Source organism: Mixophyes fleayi, chromosome 2 (assembly GCF_038048845.1).
Source record: "Mixophyes fleayi isolate aMixFle1 chromosome 2, aMixFle1.hap1, whole genome shotgun sequence".
In the NCBI taxonomy this organism is placed as follows: Eukaryota; Metazoa; Chordata; class Amphibia; order Anura; family Limnodynastidae; genus Mixophyes; species Mixophyes fleayi.
Window position 1 is genome coordinate 43,960,588 of NC_134403.1, and position 12,366 is coordinate 43,972,953.

Sequence of the window (12,366 nt, forward strand, 5' to 3'; positions counted from 1 at the left end):
ATGCTTACATTACTTCATAGATGTTTAGACAAGGATTAGTGCATGCCTGAAATAGCAGATCTCTTTAAAGCTACAAACTGGACAAATTACACTATCAGATAACAATTCCTTTTTCAAAAGAGCTTATCAGTCCTCCTTCACCCTTACAAACAGAAGCACAAGAGATTGGGGCAATCAACATCTCCCTCGGCTGCTGGAACTTTATAGGGGAAGGACTTTCCCTAACAACCTGGATACCCTCTCCCTGCACCAGAAAGGTTATGAACATAAGGGGCGCAGAGATGATACAAGCCACCCTATTATATAGAAGAACTGGATCTGAAGGTGCTATTAGCACTAATTTTCATCGCTATTGTTATCCTTGGTTTATCCACACATATTCAGGATTTTTGATTATTTACAAAGTATACTGGCCACACACTTTGTTTCTTACAAGAACATCTGTAAGCTAATCTCCAGATTGAAGACCTTATTATAAACATTTACCATTTAAATTTATTGTTATTTCTGCATTTGCAGACATGCACAATATTATATACACAGATATCCTCTTTTAGGGGTAGTTTTAATATTATTTCACTGTTGGTGGTTTATTCGAGTTTTATGTATTGTTATTTATATTGGTTATAATAAAATACTATTTGTATTTTAGACAAAGCCCGCTTTAATTTTAATACACTTATTTACTGCGGTTGGTTTCCTTGACGCACCTGGTTTTGTATATAATTGATCAGGAATGATTTGAGGAAAGTGACAAAGAGTTCAAGGTGTTGACTTGGCCTCCAAATTCCCAAAATCTCAATCCGATCGAGCATCCGTCGTATGTGCTGGAAAAAACAAGTCTGAACCATGGAGGCCCCACTTCACAACTTACAGGACTTGAAGGATCTCCTACTAACATCATGGTGCCAGACTCTTGTGGAGTCCAAGCCGCGACTGGTCAAAGCTGTTTTGGCATCATTGTTAAGCAGGTGGTTTAAATGTTGTGACTGAACGGTGTATATATACTAACAAACCTACTGCTGTAAACGATAAAATAGGAAGATTTTTGTACTTACGTTAAACCTCTCTCTCTGAACCATCTTGGGAACACTGCTACCATGGGGTTGTATGAGGGTGCATGGAGTTGGCGCTTAAATAGTTAAAAACTAAACTTGCTGCTGACTCCTCCCCTCTGCTAGCCTCATTGTAATACTAAACTCCAAAGAGAGAAGGCCAAACAACCAAGACCACACAGTAGAAGAGCAAAAGGGAGGGAATGCAGTGACCCCCAGATGGATTCAGAACAAAAGATTTAACACAAGTACATAAATCTTCTCTCAATCATCCACTCTGGGAAACACTGCTACCATGGGAACTTTCCAAAGCAGCCCCTTAAGGGAAAGACAGCTCCGATACCCGACCCGCAAGACACTGCAGCCAAACTCTGCGTCTGATGACGTGAAAACATTCAACTGATAGAACTTGGTGAAGGTATGAACAGAAGACCAGGTGGCCGCCCAGCAAAGCTGATCCGCAGAAGAACAATGGTGCGCGGTCCAAGATGCCCCCACTCAACGAGTGGAATGAGCTATAATCCTCCCTGGCACAGTCCGGTTCGAGCTCTCATTAGCATGCCTAATCATGGACTTAATCCAACGAGCAATAATCTGCTTGGTGGCCAGCCAGCCCCTGTTCTGGAAATCAAAGAATGAAGAGGGAATCAGTCTTTCTACAAGACAAAGTTCTATCCACAAACTTGCAAGGCCCTAACCACATCCAAGGACGCAGGAAAAGAAAGCCCCAAAGAGGACGCTCCTTCCCTAAAAGCCGGAACCCACAATGGTTTGATTAAAATGGAACCCTGAAACCACCTTGGGTAAGAAAGAAGGAACAGTCCTGAGGACTGCCTTATCTTCACAAAACACCAGGTATGGAGCGCTACAAGACAAAGCACCCAGTTCTGACACCCTACGTACAAATGCTATGGCCAGCAAAACCACCACCTTCCACGTTAATAGCCTCAAATCAGAGATTCAAAGAGAGACCTCTGAAGAATCTCCAAAACCAAATTTAAATCCCGGGGAGCCAGAGGCGAGAAGTATGGCTGTTGAATTCGCAACACCACTTGGAGAAAACTTTGAACATCCAGAAGGACCGCAAGCAGACGTTGGAAAGACAAGAGAGCAGACACCTGGAGCTTCAGAGAAGTCATCCTAAGACACGCCTCAACGCCCACTTGCAGGAGAGACAAAAAACAGGATAACTAGAAAAAGCCTGACTTGAAGGAACGCTGCTCACACCAACTAATTTAAGCACTTTACAACCTGTGGTATATGCGCGCCGAAGCAGGTTTCCGTGCTCACATCAAGCTCTCCACTACTCTATGTGAGAACCCCCTGGACCGCCAGAGACCAGCCTCCACAGCCACGACATTAAAGCCGGTCGAGGTAAGTTCCGGATGATGAAACAGCCCCTGCCTGAGCAGGTCTGGACAAAGAGGAAGGGCTCATCCGGGCCCTTCTGCTATCTGGTTGGCATACCAAACTCATCTGGGCCAATTTGGAGACACCAGAGGAAGACCTCCCAGACGTACCCACCTGAGGACTCACTAAATCAAGGGAATCGGCGTAAAGAGATACCCCAACCGAAATCCCCAGTCCATTGTCAGAACATCAACCGCTGCCGCCCGAGGATCCCTGGTCCTTGAGCAAAATCTGGGAACCTGGCAATTGTGCCTGGAGGCCATCAGATCCAGATCTAACAGGCCCCATCTCTGGACCAGAATCTAAAACACCTGAGGATGAAGGGAAAGCTCTCCCAGTAGTAAAGCATGCCTGCTCAGATAATCTGCGTCCCAGTAGTCGACACCCGGTACGAACACTGCTGGGACAAAGGTTTCGACCCAGGTGAAGATTTGATTCGGCCACTGCGCTTTGTCCCTCTCTGGCGAATACTGTACGCCACAGCGGTCACGTTGTCGGATTGAAGACGCACCAGCCTGCCCTGTAGCAGAGATTGTGATCCCCAAAGGGCCAGATGCAGTGCCTTTAATTTGATGACATTGATCAGCAGAGAGTAATCCCTGCCCACTCAAAGACCTTGAAAGCACAGCCGGGGTGCAACCACTTCCCAGCCCTGAAGGCTGGCGTTCGCAGTTACCAGAGTCCAGGATCAGGGAACAAAGTACCGACCCAGATCCAATCACCTAAGGAAAGAAAATCGAGCCTCCAGGGAAAGACTCATCTGTTGAGAGTCGAGATGGAAAGTGGACCCTGACCACTGCCGAAGACGGTCCCACTGGAACTTGCGGGAACGGAACCAACCGTAGGGAAGCATTAGGCGAGGGAAGACCTTGATGAGTAGGTCATCCAAATATGAAATGATGTTCACACCCAGATTCCCCAAGTTTGTGGCCATGACCACCATAATTTTGGTGAAAACTCTTGGTGCGGTGGAAAGTCCAAAAGGCAGAGCTCTGAACTGGAAATGGTAACTTCCACAGTGAAACAAAGAAAGGACTGATGTCCCTGCCAAACTGGGACATAGTGGTATGCGTCTCAGATATCTATGGACGCCAAAACTCCAAGTTATCCGTTGATAACTGAGTAGACAGATTTCATGTAGAACTTGTCCACACAGATGTGTTGATTGAGGCCCTTGAGATTGAGGATGAGTGGAAAGAAGTCATCCTGTTTTGGGACCAAGAAGATGTTGGAATAGAACCCCTGTCCCTTTTCAGAGTCTGGAACCTTGCATATAGCTCCTGCGGAAAGAAGAGAGTCGACCGAGTAAAGCATTGCCTGTCTTTTTTCCGAATTGCGGGTGGAAGGAGACAAAGAAGCAATGAGGAGCAGGTCCTGACACATCTATGATGTAACCTCTGGTGACAATCCCTAGAACCCAATTGTCTCGGGAGGTCGATGCCCACTGATCTATGAAAAACTGTAGGCGACCCCTGCGAGGAGAGGGCTCCAGTTATGCTGATTGCTTGTCCGAACTCTTGGAAGCTGGGCACCTTTTGGAAAAGTAACCTCTAACACCGAGTGCCTGCCCCCAGGAACCTGCCCCTGTTGGAGGATTGGCCTCTGGAATCCAGGTTCCCACGAAAGGAGTACCAAAAGGAACCAAACCTAGGAGTCCACCCTCTGGAGACATTCACTGGAAGAAGAGTACTTTTCTCCCGAATGGCCTGACTAATCAGGTTGTCCAATTCTGGGCCAAAGAGCACAATCCCGAATAAGGCAAGGCTTCCAGAGACTTCTTGGACTCCACATCCGCATCCCAGAACCGAAACCAGAGGAGTCTCCTAGCAGCTACCGCGGAAGAAATGGACGTTGCATTCTGAGCCGCTTCATATAAATAGCCAGATGCTTCCTTTAAGTGCAGAGCTATCGGAAGTAGCTCTGAATCTTGCAAGCCAGCAGTATGTTGGTCAGCCCAAGGTTACATAGCCATAGCAACCCACGCAGAAGAAAACATGGGTCTAAACGAGGTACCAGCCGCAGAAAAAAATAGTCGAGAGAACTCTCTACCTTTCTATCTGTGGGGTCTGGAGGAACGCAGAGCTCGGGACCTGCAATGTGGTATGACCTACCAGACAGGCCACTGGAGCATCCATTCTGGGTACTTGTTCCCAGCATACCGCTTCATGTTCCTGAAAGGGATAGAGATTAGCAAACCTACGAGGAATGGAAAACTTTCTATCCGGCTGCTTCCAAGCAGATTCTGCTGTCAGTGAGCTTCGCAGAGGGAGGAAAACAAACTGCCTTGGGCTTATTACATGCAAACAGCCCCTGATCCTCTGTGTCTACAAGGTCCAGGGTCTGGCGGCCCGCCTAACCAGGTCCTGAATGCCTGTTTTTTTTACATTCTCCTCCCAGTCCACTAACTGGATAGAATCTGAGTTCTCCACCTCTTTCCTTTCCTCTTCAGAAGACCATCTGAGACATGTCTCCCCTAGTCACCACTGAAATATCCGCCACAGCCTCTGCCGAGGCAATTGGAGTGGACCATGTAGAAGTACCCACAGCCATGATTGCAGATTCTGCTTTTCTGTTGATAAGCTGAGCTAGCATAGACACCGACTGTACCAGCGAGGAAACCCACACTGGTTCCTCCACTGTCACCGTGGCGGTCCACAGCACCTGCACTCCACTAGCCCCTGCTTCACACTGCACACAAACAAACAGACGCCTGGTCCTGCTGGCTCACAGGAAGTTTGGCAGCACACTTAACAGGTATAAAATTTAACATGTGAACTTTTCCCTTTGTGAATTTTTTTTAGATATTTTATTTTTTTAATAAGGAAAAACAGAACAGGCAGCCATGTCCTAGATCAACTTCAACTGTCAATGTAAAGATAAAGCTATCAAGTATTTGTGTGCTACATGAAAAAACAGCCAGTATTCTCCTTATGTGAAAAATAATAAACTAATTTGCACCCCTTGCATTGTAACATGGTTTTGTCCAGGAGAAAACGTACTCCTTTTTTTGCGTTATTCTCCTTAATGAATCAGGTCTAAAGTGTCTAGGAAGGGAATGACTATTTCATAAGTGTGTTACATGAGATAGGACAAGTATATAACAATTTAACCCCCAACAGGGGTTGGAGGGGTTAACTGATGGAGGCTCAACAATAAAGGAGAAGGAAAAAAGGTAGTCAGCCACGTCCATGCAGCCTGCCAAGTATCTTGCAGTATCTGTGTCAGATCTCTGACCGTCATGCAGAGAGAACTGTCACGAAAGTTCCCACTCTGGGAAGTACCAACATATAGGGAGAGCCTCTTGTGACTTCACTTCCCGCACAGTCCAGCAATTCACTTCTCCCTGCCTAATCGCGGTGCTGAGTGTGTCATCAGGATTCCCTGCACTCTGTCACTGCTGGCCGTCCTCAGTTGTGCCTCAGTCTGGCCGAGGGAGATCGAACCCCCCCCCCCCATTCCTCCACATTGGGGGACTTGGTATCTCCCTATAATGGCTGCTCACCTGATCAGTACTCAGCGCACTCCACCTTTGGCAGCAAGGACCAGTTGGGAGAATACAGTGAACACTTGGTGCGGCTGTCATTGTGCTAAAAATTGGGGACATGTCCCAATACTCCTGTGACAGCTACAGATATAAGCGCTGTCCGGCAGCACTTACATCTCCCTAATAATATAAATAAATCAAAGACAGAAGCAAGATAAAAAATAAACTAAACTAACGGCAAATACAAAACTAAACTGGGGCTAGCAGGGGTTGCAGATGGGAGGAGTCAGCAGCAAGCTTAGTTTTTAACTATTTAAGTGCCAACCCCATGGTAGCAGTATCCCCCAGAGTGGATGGTTGAGAAATTAGGCATTACACAAGTGTTCAGCCGTCCTCGCCACCTGCTCTTACTTTTCTTTATGCTCTCCCGGGTCTGATCAAATGTTGCTACCACTGTCTCCTAAACATATTACTACAAGTTGTATCCTTGGAGTTGCAACTTGCTGCGGCCATGAACAACCCATAGAGGTAGGACTTCAAGAAATAGGTTTGTAAACAAAGCATATGTAGTGTATAATCAGTGCATTCTGATGTCAGAACGTGCCATTTACACAATTATTATTTAAATATGGAAATTCTCCATTGTTGTGTATTATATAATATTTCTGACCAATTCTGATGCTGGTAGCTAATGTTGTTAAATTACAAAAAATTGTTGGCTCCAAACTTTCACATACACATTATCCTGGCCTGTGATATGTAACATCTAATACCACATTCATACTCTGGATATTGCCAAGGGACAGACTCCCAGACAGGCAAGAAATTAAAAAAAAAAAAAAAAAAAATGAATAAAAAAGTCCTTTTACCTTAGTATTTCCTTATTGCTGGTTACATGAAGACATTATGTCATTCCTATTGGCCAGGGAGAAAATTACGAATTTAAAGCGGCAATAGTGGACCCTACGCCTGTATAATGTAATCCAAGCGTAGGGTCCGCTATTGCCATTTTAACTAGATAATTTTCTCCCCAGCCAAGAGGAGTGACGTAATTTCTTCAAGTAACCTGCCGGACAGGCAGCGATGAGAAAAAACGAAGGTAAAAGGACTTTTTATTCTTTTTTTAAAGAATGCAACTTTTTTTTTTTTTTTTAAACACTAGTCTGTGAGACCCGGGTTGAAAAACCTGGGTCCCACCGTTCATAGTGCAGGCTTCCCGGGAATTAGACCTGGAGTCATTCATACAGCAGCCTCGACTCGGTTCGCCAGGACGAGGCTGCAGTATGAAAGGGGTATAATTAGTTCAATCAATGCATGTGGACCAAATGATAGATTCAGTCATCCAAGCCTTGAAAGAAAGGTCTTTGACGGCGAAGGACAAGTTTGTCAACAACTTTTGGGCCCTGGTCATGGGGAGTCCATGATTCTATCACTTGGGAGGACAGAGGAAAGTAAAAAATAAAATGCAATTGTATGAGTTCTTTAAATTAAAAAAGAAGTCATGCTTAACTTTATATTAATTAACACCTTTGATGTGTATGTATTTTTTTTTCACCCAAGTTGGGATGTAATATATTTAGGCACTCCGGGCCTGAGTCATTAAGGCAAAAAAGGAGTAAATGTTCTCTGGGACAAACCATGTTACAACTTAAGGGGTGCAAATTAGTTTATTATTTTGCACATAAGTTAAATACTGGCTGTTTTTTCATCTAGCACACAAATACTTGTTAGCTTTATTATTACACTGAAATTTAAAGTTGATCTAGGACATGTCCTACCCCAAGTATAAATCTGTCCCAACATTTTAAATTTACCTCCCCCTCCAATGCAACATGGTTTTGCCCAAGTGCAAATGTTACTCCTTTTTTATGCTTTGCTCTCCTTAATGACTCAGGCCCTCCGACTTCAATATCAGTACTTTAACAGTGCAGTATACACAAAAATCATAGTTTGTTTTTTTTCAAAACACTTTATATTGTTTCTGGAAAGTGACAATATCTTAGAAAAATGCATTCTTGATTTATGTACTAAAATGTTGGGAGTGTCCTAACTGCTGATCGCCCAATGATTTGTACTCTAGGTACCCTATGCTACTGCCACTTTTGTGTGTTTTTTAGTTTGTTTCCCCCCCCCCAAGTACAAGATGAGTATATTGTAATGGTCAGAGGCACAAAAAAAGGCAGGGAAGGCATACCGTTTAGGAAACTTGACATCCTACTGCTTCAAATGAGTCAACTACCTTTCTAACGCAATCCTGGAAAACGCAACAGTTTCGGGGAGGTTGTGCATTAGAGGAAAAAGGTTTTATTTATGAAGTTAAAATTGGGCAAACAGGTGAAAATTAGAGATTGTAAAACATTTCGGAATACCTGCTGGAATTCCTGACAAGAATACAAGAACATTGCATTTGATATGCATAAAGGAGTTCCTGGAGTAAAAACTTGCAATTTATACTTTTATTCAAGAAAATCCATTGATCATAGTGAACAGGAATCAGTGTCTTTCCTGGTAACACTAGAACTGAAGGGAAAGTGGAGCCAATACTATGCTTTCGGCATTCATGTAGAGAGCGAGTCCCACTAGCTTTCAGCATTTAAACGGTTAATTTGCTGGCTTTTTTAACCAGTGCTCCCCTATTGCTTGTACTGGTAGGTTCAGTGCTTAATAGCATTCGTTTTTAGTGCTGCTCTATCCAGAAGTAGGAAAAATGATGTACACATTTCCCACACCAAAACACAGAAATTTCGATAAGCAAAGCCATCGCAAGCATTTTTCTTCCATAGATGCAAACAAGGAGTCATTAAGCACAAAATATGCTTTTAACTCACTACCAGTGTGGATGTAACCTTCAATACAGATTACACAAGATGCATCACCACTAGAGTACAGGTTAGGCCAGTGGTTCCCAAACTTTTGCAGTTCGCGGCACCCTTATAGTCTCCAAATTTTTTCAAGGCACCCCTCCAAAATAATTATTGAGCAGTCCTGTTTTAGAAGTAGTTGGGTCAAAAAAATGTAATAAGTATTTAGGTCAGGACAGAAATACTTATTTAGTTGTATGCAAAAATGCCCCTTCTGCATCCAGACACTCTGCCCTCAGGCACTCTGCCCCCTCTGCATCCAGACACACTGCCCCCTCAGCATCCAGACACACTGCCCCCTCTGTCACGCTGTCCCCCCTCCTCTGCCCTCTCTCACGATGTCCCCCCTCCTCTGCCCTCTCTCACGCTGTCCCCCCTCCTCTGCCCTCTCTCACAATGTCACCCCCTCCTCTGCCCTCTCTCATGATGTCCCCCCTCCTCTGCCCTCTCTCACGCTGTCTTCCCCTCCTCTGCCCTCTCTCACGCTGTCTCCCTCCACTGCCCCTCTCACGCTGTGTCCCCCTCCACTGCCCCTCTCACGCTGTGTCCCCCTCCACTGCCCCTCTCACGCTGTGTCCCCCTCCACTGCCCCTCTCACGCTGTGTCCCCCTCCACTGCCCCTCTCACGCTGTGTGCCCCTCCACTGCCCCTCTCACGCTGTGTCCCCCTCCACTGCCCCGCGGTCACACTCCTCTGTCTGCCCCTCTGTCACACTCCTCTGCCCCTCTGTCACACTCATCTGCCTCTCTGTCTGCCCCGCTGTCACACTCATCTGCCCCTCTGTCTGCCCCGCTGTCACACTCCTCTGTCTGCCCCGCTGTCACACTCCTCTGCCCCTCTGTCACACTCCTCTGCCTGCCCCTCTGTCACACTCCTCTGTCCCTCTGTCACATTCCTCTGTCCCTCTGTCACACTCCTCTGTCCCTCTGCCTGCCTCGCTGTCACACTCCCTCTCACTCCTCTGCCGCGAGCCAGCCATAGGAAAAAAGAAAGAGCACATAAACTTACCAATCCGTCGGGCGCCGGGACCCAGCAGCCTCCTCTCTCCCGCAACAGCTTGTTACTGAGGTCGATATTCAGTGACAGCTGCGGGAGAAAGGAGGCTGCTGGGTCCCGGCACCCGACAGATTGGTAAGTTTATGTGCTCTTTCTTTTTTCCTATGGCTGGCTCGCGGCACCCCAGTGACAGCGCCGCGGCACCTCTGGGAGCCACGGCGCACACTTTGGGAACCGCCGGGTTAGGCACATCTCTCCAGTCCTGGAGCCTCCATTCACCCAAGTGTATCCCTGGTAATTATCAGTTTGCAGTATAAATGAAGTATGCATGTATCCAGGAATCAAATTAATTGAATCCTTTCCACATGAACTGTGGTTGCAAGTAAGAACAGCCAAATGGAGCACACAGGAATAAGTGCTGGGGAGAACATGGTCTAATAACTCCTGACTTTTGAATTCACGTCACTTTGGTTTGTGAAACAAAAATGCAAACACAAAAATACAATATACCTGCACATAATCCCATGATTTTATTATTACTAGTTTTTGAACAATACACACCTTAAATACATTTAACATGGGCATAAAAGGGACCACAGATAGACAAACGGTGTCTCGTCCTGTTATGGAACTACTAGCCCCAACACACCCTCCCAAGCGCAGATGAGCAGTGCATGCTGAGATTTGTAGTTCCACACAGAAAATAGATAGCCACGGGTTAACTAATCCTAAATAACCAAATGCAAAATCGGTTTGACGGCTATCCCGGCATTGAGCCTTATGTACCCGACAAACAGACTGAGGATACTGGCAGTATCGGTTATTAAACTGCGCGACGGCTTGTCCAGGTAAGTGCTTAATACATAGATGTACATTGTTAACCATCTACTCGCCAGTCATTATATAAAGCGAGCCATCTTACCGACGAGTAGATGACAGCCATCGCACATCACACCAGCGTCCGCCATTTTACAGTCTCCGATCCGCTCCGCACCCAACCACGTGACCAGACGCTGCTCAGCGCTTATAGCAAAAGCGCGCGTCAGCCCCTCACCGTCACGTGATGGGAGGTATCGAGTTCTTAATGTCACGTGTCTTACACTATGTTCATGTGAGGCTGCAGCATTATGTTATTAGTCGTGATTACTGTGTTTGCATCTTCCTATCAGTCTTGCGCGGTAGTTACCGACTTTACATGTAAAATTATAATTTGGAGGCAAACTTATATGCGTGTTTTGTACATATAAGTTCTGCACAGTAGGGTTCTTTACATTGCATTGTGCAAAGTACACAGCTGTATTGAGTTTTTTTATTTATTTTATTTTGTAAAATATTTCCTGAGTTGAGGGAGGGGCGGGGTCAGGACCTTATCCCCCTCACTAAACATCCCAGTACAACTGTATGATGACCCTCCCAACATGAGCTTTTCTACAAAGTAAAACATTGTCTGCTCCAAAACTTTGCACTTATCTACCTATTTCAGTAACCTGAACTGAATTAATTTATGTTAAAAAAATAAATAATTGTCAATTAATTAATTAATTAAGCACAGATAATTGCTAAAGTAAAATAAAGAAGGATAGAGCATTTTGTACATTGTGGAATCATATTATAATTATTAATGTAGATTTATAAGGTGCCACAGTGCTCCAGTGCCGGGTAGTGGGGTAAACAGGACATACATAAAACAGGGACATAGAAGACAAACAAATTAAAAGCAGAAATGAGAACAAAGGGTAGGGCACTGCTTATGAGATATCTTACATTCTGATTATAACAGGGCACAACTGAAATGGAGATTCTGATCGGGTATGGTAGAGAATTACGAAGTTGGTAGCGGCATGTGAGTAGTCTTGTAGGTGGGTGTGAGGGGTGATTACAATAGGCGATTCATAGGAGTCATTTCAGAGGGTACATACCAACTTCATATATATATATATATATATATATATATATATATATATATATATATATGTGTGTATATAAAATAAAAACTAAGCTATTTCATATTGTTAGAATGTTTCACTCTTGCAAGGTGACCATGTCATTATAAATCACCATGCACCTTCCTCTGCATGGAGGAGCAGCATTGGTAACATGCCAGGAGGCATTAAGCAGCGGAGTATGCCAAAGCCACATGATGCCAGGCTGTATTACATTTATATGATTGGGCCAAAAAATATTGTTGTTCCTTTTTTTTTTTCAGAACAAGTAATTAGGTAATTTAATTTGAGGAGGGGGGGGATCAACAGCAAAATTAGCAGTAGGCACGATCCTGTATGGTTATCACAGTCGGGACCCATATGTATTACACAAGGTCATGGGTATGACGAAAATCTGTGGGTGAATGTAACTACATCAGGACTGACTAGTCTTTCGATAGAGTCAAGTGAGGGTCTAAAAGGTTTCCACATGTCTTCAAGGCAATTGCCTGGGTTGTAGAATTCCTGAATGATTTAATAACTATACTAATTTGTCCTTGAATATCAACAGCAAATGATTTCTCCAAAGTACAGTTGCGCCCTCCATACATGATTTGAAGAATAGTCCAAGCTGTGTA

General features: G+C 44.8%; 1 protein-coding gene across 3 annotated transcripts in view; it reads right to left on the minus strand.

Moving 5' to 3' along the window:
* The window catches only part of RNF17 (ring finger protein 17), a 187,592-nt gene extending 176,780 nt beyond the window's left edge, over positions 1–10,812 (minus strand). For all 3 annotated transcript variants that reach the window (XM_075198887.1, XM_075198885.1, XM_075198886.1), the window contains exon 1: positions 10,729–10,812. In XM_075198887.1, coding sequence (XP_075054988.1) covers positions 10,729–10,774 — 46 coding nt within the window. In that variant the 5' untranslated portion in view covers positions 10,775–10,812. The remainder of the gene's footprint in view (positions 1–10,728) is intronic.
* Between the last annotated feature and the right edge of the window lie 1,554 nt (positions 10,813–12,366).